The sequence below is a fragment of the Branchiostoma belcheri genome, unplaced genomic scaffold (assembly GCF_001625305.1).
Source record: "Branchiostoma belcheri isolate BF01 breed outbred unplaced genomic scaffold, Haploidv18h27 scaffold58, whole genome shotgun sequence".
Taxonomy (NCBI): domain Eukaryota; kingdom Metazoa; phylum Chordata; class Leptocardii; order Amphioxiformes; family Branchiostomatidae; genus Branchiostoma; species Branchiostoma belcheri.
The window spans coordinates 1,860,387-1,877,071 of NW_017804220.1; the positions used below are offsets into that span (position 1 = coordinate 1,860,387).

The 16,685-nt window shown below is 40.6% G+C and overlaps 2 protein-coding genes across 2 annotated transcripts in view; one reads left to right on the forward strand and one right to left on the reverse strand.

The window, feature by feature from the left end:
- The window catches only part of LOC109481888 (lymphocyte antigen 6B-like), a 19,819-nt gene extending 13,090 nt beyond the window's left edge, over nt 1-6,729 (reverse strand). Inside the window, exon 1 of the mRNA XM_019784518.1 lies at nt 6,557-6,729. The gene's annotated coding sequence lies outside the window, so the exon portion shown is untranslated. The remainder of the gene's footprint in view (nt 1-6,556) is intronic.
- Nucleotides 1-16,685, forward strand: part of LOC109481807 (protein amnionless-like) — a 44,094-nt gene that overhangs the window by 6,664 nt on the left and 20,745 nt on the right. The window contains exons 3-6 of the mRNA XM_019784395.1: nt 9,619-9,669; nt 10,497-10,587; nt 11,640-11,738; nt 12,905-13,005. Of these exons, the coding sequence (XP_019639954.1) occupies nt 9,619-9,669; nt 10,497-10,587; nt 11,640-11,738; nt 12,905-13,005 (342 nt within the window). The remainder of the gene's footprint in view (nt 1-9,618; nt 9,670-10,496; nt 10,588-11,639; nt 11,739-12,904; nt 13,006-16,685) is intronic.

Genomic DNA, 16,685 nt, shown 5'->3' on the forward strand with positions numbered 1-16,685 from the left:
AATAAGGTAATGTATAAGAACGCCAATGTATCCATTATGATCGAAAGCCGGCTGGGGTCCGCGCGGACCCCAAAAGAAAATCAGATATAATTTTTTTTATAAATGTTAGAAACGGAGTTTTCTGCACTGTATTGAGAGACAACTTTGTGGGTGACAATTACCTAAAAAAAATCAGAAAAAAATCTTTAGAAACAAAAAAAGATATTACAGAATATATAGTGCTGGGGTCCGCGCGGACCCCAGGTGTACTGTTTAGGGTTAAACGTGATCGGGTTTTCAAATCTTACCTGAACCCAGAAGTAATCTTAGGCCATGTTGATTTGATTCTATGGATGGAGCCCCAAAACTTATGCGGGCGTAAATAAGAATAAAAAAGAGTTTGGCAAAATCAAAATTGCCTTCATTTTGACATCTACGTGGTCATAAATGTTAAAGAAATAAATATATGACTAACGTAACACACAGTATGTTATGGAGAATAATAGACTTTTCATTTTTATTTCTTCTTTTATTTTCTTTCTTAAGATTTACTTTGGAATTGAGTTTGGCATTCTACGACATTAGAATCCTTTTCCAAAATTTGCTATACATTTGCTATCGACATAAATTTGCTCAATTGCAGCTGCTTTGTACGATTTACAGTATGGTCGTAAACCTTTTTTTAGAAACGGACGAAAACTCAAGCGCGCGTTTATGTTATCCATATAATCAGGATTGCCTAGTTAGGCCATAGCAAGTAATTTTTATGGATGACATCAACGCGCGCATTAATTTTCGCCTGATTTTGGAAAAAAAAAACAAGAAATTTTGTTGCCTTCTGACAGTGGTCAACATGCCGAAAATGGGCAAATATGTCTGTTGCCATGCCGGAACGTGAATGGCAGATAACTATGAAGAGAAGAGACAACAAAAGGCTCTGATTTAATGTTTTGTTTCTTACTTGGATGCAGTGATATGTGATGCTGGCTGTGTATATGTGATGTTCCCACTGAATCAAAACCATTTGTACAATGATTAAGTCAAAAGTTTAAAATGTAGGAACCTTGTTTTTTTGGCCTGCCTGGTTTTTTTTCGCCCGCTCGCATTAGATTTGGAGTCTGTGGAGGATGTCATCCATGAAATTTACTTGCTGTGGCCTTAACCTTACATTCATCTGTATCTATATGACCTCTGGCTACACAGACATATTCCCTAGCCGGGTACGGTTGAGACATATTGACTTCCCAAAGCTTGCCCAGTTTTATGTCAATGTTCCATATTTACATTCTTTTCTTCTGTGGGGAGTTTCCGAGGAACCCTGTGTGACACGGTGCAGGCCTCCTTAAACCTACTTGTCTCAGTCAAGGTCGCCACCTTCCAATTATTATCAAGAAACTTCTCTTTTATAACGGCCGATTGGGTTCATTATGTTTCAAAACAATGTTGCCTGTTTTGAAAGATTGTTTTGAGTATGAGCAGACCGTGGTCACACGTACTTGAAGTGGGGGACGCTAAAATGACCTTTTTGTGTTCTGTGTGTGCGTACCGTATGACAAATACGCACATACGTCACAGACTACGCAAGAACAGACACCTGTCAACCGCCATATTGGTTTCTTCTGTCCGTCCTAGTTTGGAAAAGAAACATTGACTCTAATTACGTAAATACAGGGGTTATAATTGTCACAAAGGACGGCTAATTTGTTCAATGCCTATATGATGTGTTGAAATGTATCACGACATTTTTATTTGTTAGCACGCTTTGTTTAAACAGAGGTCTGACTGTGTTGTAGACTTAAGTAGATCCATAGCAAACACTCAGTCATACTGTGCACACTTAGTTACAGGTGGGCCATGGGAGCCTTTCTTTCACCTGTCACTCAAGCCGGTGTTTGTCGGTAAATGGTTGCACAATCCGCGGGTATTTGTCGGGCGTTTTACGGGCAAATGACGACGTTGTGTAACGTTGGACCACCGGGGTGTTACAATCGCTTAAACGATTCTTCTTAGAGAAGATGGCTACTTGCTCTCACTTTCTTTCAGCCCCTGTCACTGCTATGATAGCCGAGTATACCCCCCTCCCCCGTACTTTCCACAGCCGTGTGTTTCCAGGGTGGCCACGCCGGGCTCAAATTTAACTCAAATTTGATTTTTTTTATTAAATATTTCAACATGTACACAAGACGCGGTGACGGCACACTCAAGTTTTTACAACTTATATTAATGCCGCCACCAACACAGGGGACAAATACATTACTCATTTTTACCTGAGCGAAGACAGGAAATTCGTGTAAAGTGCCTTTCCCAATGACACAAGATCGGTGGCATGTCAGGACTCGAACTCCTTGGTTCCGAGTCGAGCGCTCTGCCGCTACGCCACACAACCCCACTAAATTTGATTTGTAAAGAGAAGGTAGGCATGGCCTAAATCTGGTCAGACTGCTGCGGAATTTCAACCAACCTTGGTTGGTTGCGTTTGGTTGGTGGTCGGGGGGAGGTTCTGAATGTGTGACAGGGGGCTTCAGATTGCTACCATTGGATCACTGCATTGTCTGTATTTGTCTTTCATTCGGCTTTCCGATATCGTTAAAACTGCTGAAATATTTCACCGCCTTTAATATCCCTTTACGTAGTTCGCAAAATTGGTTTAAATATCGTTTTATTTTTGTGCTCTGGTTGGTCAACCGTGTGGTTTTAAGAATTGAAAAAGTTTGGTGCTAGATTCGGAAAGGGCATATAAATAATTTCACGGTCATTTCTAGTTTCCTTCGGGAAATTAATTAACAATTTGCTTCCGAAAGCAGATAATTGTTGTTCTCAATGTTATTACATTGACCCAAATATGACAAAAAGATTTCGATCGGTTAGACATTTGAAAATCAGTCCGTAAACTGGGCAAGCATGTCATGTCGACTTGAGCATCGAGTAAGGTTTGAGAGAGTCACCGACATTTTTAAGACCTTGTCACAACCTTTCCCCAACAAGCCAAGGTTGGCTGTTGGAGCAGTCAGTTTTAGGCCATGCCTACGTTTTGATACGGATCGAATCAAATTTGAGTTAGATTTGAGTCAGATTCGACTGCAAACGACGCCCCCGATCACTGCTGACCGATACTCCCAACCACCAGCCAACCAAGTCCCCGACCATGACCCATTTAACATTTTGTAACATTCGGCTCGCGCAACAGAACAGTAGCCAACCTCGCCGAACACCAGCTAACCGCAGCCGACCTTGCTCCCGACCTGCTACTAACCATGCATATGGTTGGGGGGAGTTCGACCGTGTTCGGGAGGCCATATTCAGCTATGTGTGACAGGGGCTATATATCAAGGCCTCGGGAAAAATGTTGTGTTTCCTCTTTCAGTCCTGAAAAAAATAGGGCCGGTAGATAGGGATAGGGCCGGTCCAAAAATAGATAGGGATTTTCATTTTTTTTTTGACGTTTGCGATTTCTAGTGGCCCAACTTACACAATACAGATTAAGAAAGGAAACAGATTGTACAACATTAACTTTCATCACTCAGGTGTCAGATCATGTAGATAGGAAAGGTTGATCAGCTCGAAACATTTTACCCTTGCAGGGGTCCACCCAAAAAAAGGCTAGGGTTGGCAGTTTTTTTCTAGGGTCTGACAGCTTCTTCCCCAGAACCACCTCACTGTGGAACAAGCTTCCCCGTGAATGTTTCACCGCCAATTACAACCTCCAACAGTTTAAATCAAGGGTGAACAAATATCTGACCACGCAGTCATCACTGTAACCCAAAACATGTAAGTGGTTCTCACGAGCCTTGTTTTGAGGTGAATCTGAAGTAAATAAAAAAAAAAGGGTCGGTCGGGAAACAGGAAACAAAACATTTTTCCTGGGCCTAACCACCAAAGAACAAAATAGCATGGGTCACTGCAGGTGGAGAGATGTGTTGTATCTAGAGCAGAAGGTCCTCGTAATTCTACAAGAGGCTTTAACTTACTTTGTCACAGCTGGTTTCTCTGCTTAATTGGACCGGGTTGTAGTTAGCAATATCGGTACATTCTTTGAGAACGTTCCTTGAGAAATAACAGCGTTTCAAAAATTAAAAGATATAAGCTTATGAAAAGTGCATGATTAGCTGTAATGCGATTGACCTACTCTTTTAATGTAAAAGACAACATTGAAGGGACTGTTTTTGAAACCAAATCTCTATAATCCTCAACTATTGGCGATAAGAGAAAGTAACTAATAGGGGTATAGTAGAACCATATGTAGAACAGACACATGCAGATGTAGATGTAATTTGTTATAATTTGAAAACTGCGTTGAGAATTAACTTTCGGGACAAGATTGAAATCAAAATTGGGTGACAAGGCGGTCTTGAGTTTTAGAATTCGAAAGTTCTGGGTTCGGATCCATGGAAGGCCACTGTGTTGGGTCCTTGTGAAAGGCACTTTATACATGTACCTATATCCTCACTTGACTCAGGTGAACAGAATAACTTTATTGCTATTGCACGGCAATTGCACATGGTACAATGAATGGCAAACTACATAAAGAGAGTAACAACAATAAAATAAGTGTGTTGAATAAGACCTAATGTCGAATAAAACCTAACATATCTATATCATAATTATTCAAATAATAAGGGGTAGCACAAGTCTTTGATAAAGTGTTACAATCGAGTGGGCTAATCACAAATTTCCGTATTTTTTCTAATAGCAAAGCATTCCTTTATATATCTACCTATTTTTGCGTTGTGGGGACCATTACATGTAAATATATATTCAAATCTGTCTCCAACATCGAGACTCTTGAAATCTATGGTACTTGATTTGAGAAATGTGAATAGCTTGTTACGTATAACATCATATTTGGTACATTCCATAACAAAATGAAATTCATTTTCTATGAGTGCCTACATGTAGCTTTGGACGTCATTTTGAAAAGGACGTAAAGCCGGAGGCCCTTGCTTAAGAAGAGCCACATACACCTTTAGTACATTAAATATCCCGGGGCAGCACACTTATCGAATAGAGCAGGGGTCCTTCCCAGAGTGAGTGGTCCAAACCTTACAGTCTGTTATTGAGTCGACATCTTAAAGAGGTGATAGTCACCTGTTATGTCAATCCTTCAAAATATGTGGTAAATCTTATTAGATGAATAAAACTAAGTACAACTACTAAAACATTATACTACTACCAGTGCCCCATTTTACATGAATGTTTAGGAAGCAAATAGGAGTAGTCTATATACAGTGTTCAAATAGGAAAATACATTAAAGAATGTTTCGATCTTAGAAACCACATGTTAGAGAATTGTTAAACCTTTATCGTTACACATATTCTGTACGTAAGATGACGTTATCCACACATGTATGTAGCTTTGTTAGATCTTTAGTTAAGTTGTAGAAGACCATACAAAAGCCCGTGTAGTTTTTTTGTTGCGTCAATAAAGAATCTACTTTATCTTGTCAAGAAGGTCATTTGTTATATGATGCTCAGTGGAGGTGGCATGCTACAATGACATCACCGTGACTGTTTCACTGACGCGGTTAAGTAGGTTATATTTATCCATAGACAATTCTTCTTCAACCGCAAAAGAATTTCTGAGCGGCCGACAAAAATCACAAATAAAACACCCGACGTTTTCTTCCCAAGACCACAATGGTCTATTGACTAAGTACAGTGCCTGTTTGTTCCACGTTACTTTCAAGAGCACGAAGAACGATTTTTTTTCGACGGCATTGACTACAGTATAGAAGCAAAGCGCTGAAGTCTATATTTTTGTAGCAACTCGAAAAGGCGCTATTAGATATAAAATAGGGGTGAGAACACATACTAGCCTCCACTGTACCAGGCCTTTCTACTGGAATACGGATCGTAGAATTCGGCCAAAAGGAGAGAAAAGTTGGCCAAGGCAGTCAGTCAATGGAAGTATTTCTTTCCCTAGTCAAACCCCAAGGCGGCCAAACCCCCCTAGCAAATATTCTCCTATGTACAACCAGCGTAGTTAGTCTGCTAAAGACATATACATACGCTGTATGATCGTTATACGATCGCTGAATACATTGTTATTAGGCCAGGCATGCATGTCTCCCGCACACTTCAGTCGTCTTGTTACGAACATGTCGATTGTAGAACCTTGTCGGTGGTACCCTGGATGCCAAAACTAGTATCGGGCCGTTAGCCGTTTTCCTTCGGCAGCCAAGAGCCCTTCGCCCGCCTATCTAAATTACTTATACGGGGGAGTTGAGCCCGAGGGGTTTGTCCGGCCCTTTACTTGTACGGCCAGCCAAACTCCCCCCGGGCTAGACTCCCCCGTAGCGGTAATTTACACCAGCGGGCGAAGGGCTCTTGCGGCCCGGAAAACGAGTTCTGGATTCCAGGGTATGTCGGTGGTTGTTTGACTGTCACAACATGCTTGAAAAATCATACGACATTAAAATATAACGAAGACCTACGGCGAATTTGAACGCACCGTTAGCATAGGGAGGGGGGGGGGGGGGGGCTTAGATCCGTTTTGTAACACGGTCATTCATGCTATGAAATGGGCCGAGCGATGTAACATGTTCATTTGGTGCACAGGTAAACACAGAAACCGACTCACCTTGAAGAAGAAATCTTGCGCGGCTTTTGGTAGTAACAATTCGGCAGTCTCACTCAAGAGTAGTCCGGTGTTCCGCTGGTTCACACTTCGGTCATCTTCGGCCAGAGAACGAAGACGTAGCTGTTCCGAAGACACGACTTCCTCAAGTGTCCATCGTACCTGTTGTTGTAGTGAAACCCTACACCCCCTGTAGGGGACCGACCGTTTCTGTTTGTTTTGTGAAGGGGTGGGAGGGTTCTACCATTTGTAACGAGAAAACACTTTTGAAGTAATCTCACTTTGTGGACAAAAAACTGTCCCAAACGACAAACACAAAAGATCACACTTGCATAATAGTGTTTTATTTTTAATAAATGGGTTCAATAGAAACTTTATTTGCAAAATCATGCCCGAAGGCTAATTGCTTTTACAATCAAGGATACTACTCAGTGCAATGCAATAATAGAAGGCAGAGAACAACTGTCTGGAAAAACCTACACTTCTACTACTACGCTAGCTACTATGGGGTTCGACTTCTTTGAAGGCAGTGGATAATGAATAGATTTAATCATACCACAAAGTTCTGACCAATCACGTCTATACAAGGTAAATGACAAAAAGCAATACTCCTTAGTAGATCATTGTGCGATAGTGTCTAGTGGATACTGTCTTGCCGATCGGTTACGACTTTGGCACCAAAATGTCTTTTCTGTTTTATTTTGTTTATTTAAATCATAAGAGAATTGGAAGAAATACAAGAGAGCGACAGCGACTCACTCGAGTTAAGAAAACTTATACGAGCGTCGCCATCGTTGAACATATAATTGATTAACAAAGATATAATACTACATGGAAATGACAAAGAAATATAAACGAACAAAAAGATCTGCTTTTGAGATTACGCTCCTGGTCAAAGCACTAACGGTTAGTCCCTGTCCTCCTGAATAGCCCGTTGGTGTTGATACAGGCCTAGCCTCCTGTCCAGGCTCCGGGGCGGGGGGGGGTGGTTGGGATACAGCGTTTTTATTTCGTTGTTTCAATTGAGAAGTTTATTGCAAATTCATGCCCGGGGGGCTAATTGCAGATTACAAACATAAAAGAACAATGAAACGTAGTATAAAAAAACTAAAATCTACATGATAAAATCTAGTTGTCTAGAGCTATAGCTATGTCTAAAACTACGTCTAAGGGGTTTGACTTCTCTTTTTTAGACCATGGAAGACGTAATGTCCCACTTTTTCTAAAATTAGTGGGTTTTTTTGGGAGGTTAAAAGAAGAACAGTTTTTTCTTGGTCTGTATTAAAGTTTAGTAAAATTGGGGTAAATTGTAGAAGTTTGAATAGTTAACTCATTTCGAGCGTTGCTATGAAAGGAACAAATAGCCGACCGTCCTGCAACCAGCCGCCGGGAGAAGGTTCCATTCCGCCCAGGGAAAACTGTTCAAAAACGCTATATCAAAATTCCTTCCCACCCCGGAGCCTGCACAGGAGGCTAAGACAGGCCGGTGTGTCTGGTCACGCACCACTGCCAACCCCAGCTAGATACGTCACGCTGTAGACTGGGTGATAAAAGAGACCCCCCAGGACGAAGATCCCTTGTATTAAAGGCATCCGATGCTAGCCTCTACCAGGCCTTTCTACGCTAATACGGATCGTGGAATTCTGCAAAAAAGGGAGTAAAATTGTAGCCTCTGCCAGGCACCGCGGATCGCTGGGAAAATAGTAGAAATTGGCCGAAATAAAGGGATAGTATACCAGAGAAGATCCGTGGGTCGCAAATTGGAGCTTCTATGGCCCTGGATCTTTTCTGGTATACTATCCCTTTATTTCGGCCAATTTCTACTATTTTTCCAGCGATCCGCGGTGCCTGGTAGAGGTTAGTAAATTTGGCCAAGGGAGTCCGGCCGCGGGGACGTAGTTTCTTTCCATGCGCGGCCTGTCAAACCTACAAGGCGGCCAAACTCCCCTGGCAAATATTCTCCTATATATAGCCAGCGTAGTTAGTCTGGTAGAGACTAATCCAATGCGATTTCAGAGCAGCAAAACAGGAAATATTCTGAATAAGGCAATCTTATGATGATATTGACACATACTGCTTCACATTACCACATTTCAATCAGTATTTCATACTTTGGGCATCTAAAACTGCAGAAACAAGCCTCAAGATGAGTCCTTTATTTCATAGGTGCATGGTGCCCTAAAAATCAGCCCAGGGTCCTTCCAGTAACCATATTTCTTCAGATTTTTTGGGTGTTTTTGCTCCATGATGAGGGTCAATATACATTGGGATAGTGTGGTTTCAACTCAGTATGTAGATAAATGACAAGAATATTGACTTCGGGTTTTCAAGCCCTAAAAACTGCATTGGATACCTTTAATCCCCAAACAGATTAGAGTAGAGTTTTCGGACCAGGCTGTCGGCTGTTCTGAATGCGGAGCAGAGGAAGTTTGATATCGTGCCCGTCGTGTAATATACTTTCTACTCACCGACATTTCGGTAACCAGGGCTGTAATACTAGTAACTGGAGCTACTACGTGTGTCGCTAGATGGCGCTGCTGCGATAACGTGCACTAGGAATATTATGGTAGCAGCACACAGTATAAATGACGCGCGCGGGTACAGAAAGTAGTACAGCGAATATGCTTGAAGGCTGGGTAGAAAGCCTGATAAGAGCGTCAGCCAAATTGCGCTGTATGGTGTAGGAATGTATCGGGTTTGAGACTATGATTTGAATTGTGAAGGTTTTGCAGTTCGTGTATAAATGCGCCGAATTAGGCAACTGGCTTTCCGGGTGAGTCGGCTGCAGTTCAGGTCACGTCCGTAGAGGGCGATTTCAAAGTGTACGTTACGAGCAGATACGCCGACAGGATTTTTTGGTTTCTAGATATTTTGTAGTTTGTACCTTCTTCTCAAACATATTCGATTTTCGTATTTATGAAGTGCACCCTGCTATAATTTTTACCGCGTCGAAGTGAGTCATCTTGGGGTCCTTAACTATAGAAATCCCTATAGGGCGAAAACTGTGTTCTTCTACCTTATGGTTACAAATAAACAGGGCTAACCATGTGCTTGTGTCCCTACAGCCCGAACCGTACGCAGTTTTCGTGGAGCATGACGTCAGTGTGGGGGAACTGGTGAGTACGTCAATCATCATACTTAAAAGCCAAACCAATACAGATCATACGTGTATGTTTTTAGCGTATTACTAACATTCATTGTGCTTTTATTCTGTACCCTGGCGTTCGTTCCATTTTTTCGTTCATATTTTATAAACTATCCACGCAACATTTAACTGGCCTTTATTCTGTAAATTGTATGCACTTTTAGCCTAAATCAATTCCCATAGTAATGCTAATTGTATGGTAGTTCACTTTGTCTTGGCGATTGCAAAATTTCACGGTCCGAGGAAAATGAACAGAAGAAGAAGAACTTTATTGACACAACAAAAAGTACAGCGACTTTTATAAGGTCAAAGACATGTAGATATACAGACAATTAAACATGGGTACAACGAAAATATCCTACGTACAGAACAATAGGTGGGTCAACTAATACTACTTGTTCTAAGGTCTAAACATTCTTTGATATATTTACCTATTTGTACACAGTAAGGGTTATTGCCTTCTAGGATGAACTTAAATTTATCTACAGCATGAAATGTAACAAATTCTGTTGAGCAGGCGGAGAGAAGGTTGAACAGCTTTGTGCGTTTATCGTTATATAGTGTACAATTCAAAATAAAATGTTGTTCGTCTTCAATATCATTGGTACACGGAACTTAATCTAAACAAACAAACGGTGGTGCCAAGTGCACCAGAAGAGGATGCAAGGCAAAGGATGTGCTAACGGAAACGGTAGAGAAGTGAATATGAAAACAGTGAACATGAAAACCGTAAGAAAAGGGATTACAGTATACGTACGTGGCTGCCATGTGGATGTTTGATTTTTTTCTCCACGCCAGGTCCTCCCCATGAACGGAGAGATCGTGTTTGCGGATGACCTGAAGGTCAACTTCGGTTCGTTCTTCCACGAGCCGACCTGCATGGCTGGAGGTAAGGGGTAGAAGGAAGGTTTTAGGGTGTATGTAGGGGGTCTATTTTGATCCTTTGTCGCATTCCAGCGATATACAGACCTTTAGCATTATAATTTAGGCTCGTAGCCGCACGCGTGTTTGTATATGTGTGTGAATCTGTTTATATGAAGAACTTTATTGCACGACAATTGCACATGGTACAATGTATGGCAAACTACATAAAGAGAGTAACAACAATAAAATAAGGGTGTTGAACAATTGCAAGACCTAATGTCGAATAAAACCTAACAAATCTACATCATAATTATTCAAATAATATGGGATAGCACAAGTCTTTGATGAAATGTTACAATCGAGTGGGCTAATCACAAGTTTCGGATTTTTTTCTAATAACAACATATGTGTGTGAAAGGAACGTGTATGCATGTGTGAATGCGTGCACGTGTAAATGTGTTTATATGACATTGTGTGTGTGTGCGTGCGTGAATGACCGTGAATGTGTGTGTGTGCGTGAATGTGTCTTGTGTGCTTGCGTGAATGTGTGCGTGCGTTCGAATGTGTGTGTCTGCGTGCATGTAAACTCTGAGCTTGTGTGTTTCTACGTGTGTTTACGTGATTTTATCTGAGAGACTTGCATGTATAAAGGCATATAGGTACAAACCGTATAAGCATGCTTGCCCATAGCCAGGAGGGGGGGGGGGGTGTAAGGCTGAATGGTCCACTTTTTTATCTAAAGGTCCTAAAGCTTTTAAGAAAAATCCTTAAAAGGATTTTTCTTTAAAAGGTAGACTGATTTGTATCTCCAGCAGGGCTGGTATCCTAGACAAACTGAATGCTCACTTTGTCAGTGAATAAAAAGTGAATAATTAAGAATAAAAAGAATTTTTCTTTTGGAATCCTCCTAAAACCGCAGAAGGTTCAGTTTCCAAAATTTTTCTGGGGGAGCATCCCCCCGGACCCCCTAGGAACCTCGCGAACAGGCCCCTCGGACAGTGGATAGACCCCCCCCCAATCAAACTCCTGGCTACAGGCATGACATGGGAGTGAAGTCTGCTATCTCTGATTCCCCAGAGAACAGGTTTGTTGGTGGAGAACCGGAGGACTGGCTCAACCCCCACAACTGGCGCGTGGAGGATGACCTGAGCGTGGTGCCGCCAATGTCATCCGACGGTGAGACGGGGGGTTATTACCTTCGCCAAGAATTGGCGATATTGATTATGTAAATTAATACCTAATTTGCATAATTAATGAGAAAATGTTATAATTTCATAATGCTAACTGCCTGGAATTTCATACTTGCGGTATTTGAAAGTTAAGTGAAGGTGAACATCATTAAACATAACTTATCCAAATAAGGACATCATTTGCATCATTTATGAGGAAATGATAGAATGGCTTTCTTTGTTAAGATAAGGCTGTCTTTTGATGGAGAATATGATCAACTATATAATACAATATTATAATACAATATTATAATATGAATATAAAACAAATGAGAATCCTATTTGCATAATCAGAAGGAATCATCTTTGTCAGTCATAAAGATTAACATCATTTGGCGAAGGTATGAGATCGTGGGACTCTAGTTTGATATGTTCTTTCGGGGGTGGGGGGTTCAATATGGGCATGTGCAGTGTAGGCTAGTGTAGAGTCACTCATTCACTCATTGCCTTCGCTATTCAGAAATTTAATTCCTGTAAGTGGTTTTATGTGATCAACGGAAAAGTAACTTTTTCTACACGAGCCGAACTTACACGGAACAGTTTATCAGGTAAGGTACTGAATAAAGAAAATATTTTTACGCAACCAAGTCTTTTATTTAGCCTCACTGGGTCAGTTTACTGAGGAAGACCAGAGTGAATGGTCGAAAGATCTAGGTGAGAGAACTTTATTGTGTTGGATTAAAAGTGGTTGTAGTGTGAAAAGAGTTTGTTTATTCAGCTAGGCCAGCCTCATTACCCTAGATGGTACCTACTGGCTGATCTTCAAGGTGAGAAAGGTGAGAATTCATACCCTGGATCCGGATGCCAAACTAGTATCGGGACGTTAGCCGTTTTCCTTCGGACAGCCAAGAGCCCTTAGCCCGCCTGCCTAAATTACCGCTACGGGGGAGTTGAGCCCGAGGGGTTTGTCCGGCCCTATTACTATTACTATTACTATTACTATTACTATTATTACTATTACTTTCGTTTGTAGGCCAGCCAAACTCCTCCCCGGGCTAGACTCCCCCTTAGCGGTAATTTACACCAGCAGGCGAGGGGCTTTTGCGGCCCGGAAAACGAGTTCTGTCTTCCAGGGTAGTTTATTCATGAACCGTTTTGAACCCCCATCCCCAGGTGCAGCCGTCCCCACCAGCGCAGCTGACGGCAGTGACGGGTTCCCCCTGCTCCAGGCCGAGGTAGTGCCCTGTACCCACGACACCGTCGTCTTTCCTGAGGTAAGGAACCGCTGTTCTCCAAGCAGAGGTTTGGGGTTATTTTTGGCGTGCTTTTAGGCTTTTTTATCGGGGTTTCATTTTTGCACTGGGATTTATTTTTCGTTGGGTTGGGTGAAAAATAATTCTAGTGCAAAAAAAAAAAATAAAAAAAAAACAAAAAAAACACGCCAAAATAACCCCAAACCTCTGCTTGTAGAGTCAGGGACCACTGAAACGTATCGAGCTAAATTTTCTGTACCTGTATCTGTAGAGCTGGTATAACCGCCCTTTGGCGTAACACACCAGCTTCGCAGGCATGCGGCGCGGCAGTAGCTGGCTACATTACACCGAACTTGTTATCACACCTAGCCATTGAACATCAAACTCTAAGCTATCTGATAATAATGCCCCTACTGTACTTGGTGACAGCGTATTACACTCTGCGAAACTTCTAGGAAAGAGTAACTTTTTTAAACGCCTGAAATCTCAATTTTAAAAGCATCCGACACGATTTCAGGGCAGCAAATATAAAGAAATTCTGCATGGGGAAATCTGTCTGATATTGACAATTAGGTCACACTAACTTAACTTTATACTATCTTCTGAATACCCCCCAAACTAGTGTATTGATCATAGGTTCTTGAGTTCCATGGAGCATCGGCAGCTTGGGTGCCGTACTCCGTAGTTACTAGATATTATTGTCAATGAAGTATGTAAGTATATTTCAAAATGTTTCAAAAAGAGAGAAGAAGCCATTAGATCTTAGATCAATACCACTTATATATATATATATTTCTTTTTTTTATTTTATTTTTAGCATTGTATACCTTGTTTGTTTGTTTGTTTGTTTGTTTATTTAAATGCAACAGTGCATAACAAGTGGCAACCAGGCAGCAACAAGGCTGGTAGCGGCTACCACTGACACATAAATGCATAAATACAAAGTACAGTATAACTTAAATACAATATCACTTGGTACATACAAATTCAATTCAATATTTACAATAGCAATAAACATACAAAGTACATACAAATTCAATCAATACATAATTAAGCAATACAGTGTAATTACAATACAAATCGATAAAATGATCAAAGTTGAAATGGAACGGTTGGAGGATTTTTATTTACAATTGGTGTTAAGGTAATCAGGACCTAATGTTAGCCTTTCTCTATTACTACTGTTGTAGTACTCTCTAGTACATTGTTTTTTGTACATCCATCCATTTATCCCCCAGGGGAATGAACATGCAATAAATTTAACGCTCAACAATACACCTTCCCGGACTGATTAATCTGTACACCTGGGGTCCGCGCGGACCCCAGAGCAGTTTTTTGCTAATTTTTAGAAATTATCAACATGCTACCAGCTCAATTGTTTTGCAAACTGATGTGGGAACCTCTGTGTCCACATTACATACAAAAATCATACATTTTGAACTTTTTCTATTTTTTGGTGAAGAAAAGAAGACAAGAAGAAATACCCGATTTTTAAACCCATTTCAGACTGAAGGGGCTTTTGAGGCCCAACTTTGATCTCAGATAGCGGCTAAACGGCTTGCGCTAGAAGTATCAAATTTGGAGACCTTTCCGAAAATGTCTCTGGAAAAAAGTTCATATTAGTTTAATACTAGTAAGTTGATGTTTTTTTTTGTTGCCATGGCAACGGGTTTCTAGCAGGCAGTTTTTTTTTAAATAGTAAGTAATTTTGGTTTAAACATAAAAATTTTCTGAGTTTTATATTAAATTACTACTTCTTTTTCCAAACATTGATAACATCTTACATAAATAAATATAAGTTAAATCATTTAATATGCATAGAATATGCTAATTTGATGACGTCATTGGTCAAAATCCAATATGGCGGACTATATTATTAGCTCTGACGTCATATGACGTCATAATTACACCAAAGTTATTAAAATTTAATTCTATTACTACACCATTCTCTGAAAACTTGGTAGACATACGATGAGTGCATAAAAAACATATAAAAAACGGAAATAAGGTAATGTATAAGAAAGCCAGTGTATCCATTATGATCGAAAGCCGGCTGGGGTCCGCGCGGACCCCAAAAGAAAATCAAATATAATTTTTTTTATAAATGGTAGAAACGGAGTTTTCTGCACTGTATTGAGAGACAACTTTGTGGGTGACAATCACCTAAAATTTCAGAAAAAAATCTTTAGAAACAAAAAAGATATTACAGAATATATAGTGCTGGGGTCCGCGCGGACCCCAGGTGTACTGTTTAGGGTTAAAGTTTTAAAGTTTTATTGTCACTAGATATCATGGACTACGGAGGATTGCACACAGACCAGAGCCTCCTCGGAGGTGATTCTTTTATTTTAGAACAGGCAAAAATCAATGTGCGTGTAGATGCCAACATAACATTACATCAATGTAGCCTTACTGACATCTCTTCCCACATCTCTATCATCATTTCATACTTGAGCCATATGCAAAATATGGAGTTCTTCTTTTTTTTTTGACTAGACTGTCATAATTAGTTAGAACCAACCTACGAAGTTCGATACGTATCTAAAATAGTCCACAGTTACCCAGTATTATGGCCTTTCTCCGTTTGAAAAATGTTTTATCTGTCTCGAGTTGAACATATTCTATGACTTCTAAATGTTCAGGAAGTCAGTACATACAGCGCCGTACATACGCCCCGTGCATATAGACACAGACCGTAGTAAACTTCGGGTAGGTTGTTGACTGAGAAGTTATGGGTTCCAGGCTGATAACGAAAGAATCGTTTAATCTAAAGGAAAACTAAAATAGTCCACAGATACCCAGTATTATGGTCTTTCTCCGTTTGAAAAATGTTTTATCCGTCTCGAGATGAACATATTCTATGACTTCTAAATGTTCAGGAAGTCAGTACATACAGCGCCATGTATATAGACACGGACCGTAGTAAACTTCGGGTAGGTTGTTGACTGAGAAGTTATGGGTTCCAGGCTGATAACGAAAGAATCGTTTAATCTAAAGGAAAACTAAAATAGTCCACAGTTACCCAGTATTATGGTCTTTCTCCGTTAGAAAAATGTTTTATCTGTCTCGAGTTGAACATATTCTATGACTTCTAAATGTACAGGAAGTCAGTACATACAGCGCCGTACATACCCGTGATTAGACACAGACCGTAGTAAACTTCGGGTAGGTTGTTGACTGAGAAGTTATGGGTTCCAGGCTGATAACGAAAGAATCGTTTAATCTAAAGGAAAACTAAAATAGTCCACAGTTACCCAGTATTATGGTCTATCTCGGTTTGAAAAATGGTTTTATCTGTCTCGAGTTGAACATATTCTATGAGTTCTAAATGTACAGGAACTCAGTATATACAGCGTCGTGTATATAGACACGGACCGTAGTGAACTTCGGGTATGTGAAAATATGTGAAAAATGTACAGTTGGTAGCAGAAAATCATTTTTGTAACATTCAAGGACATACAGGATTCTAAGAGGATAAAAATAGGCTACAGGCGTACTATAGTGTTTGAAAATAAAGTCCAAATACAATACCGCCCTTCACTTGACAGAACGTTTCCTAGCACACGCACTCAAAACGTCTGCAGTGTAACAGCCCTCTTTTCACAGTGTAATCGAATGGGCTTAGACACAAGCCATGTTAGCTTTGACGCGAGAGACGCATAAAAGCTGGAAATCCCTGTCGGGCGCTCTAATTGGTTTGC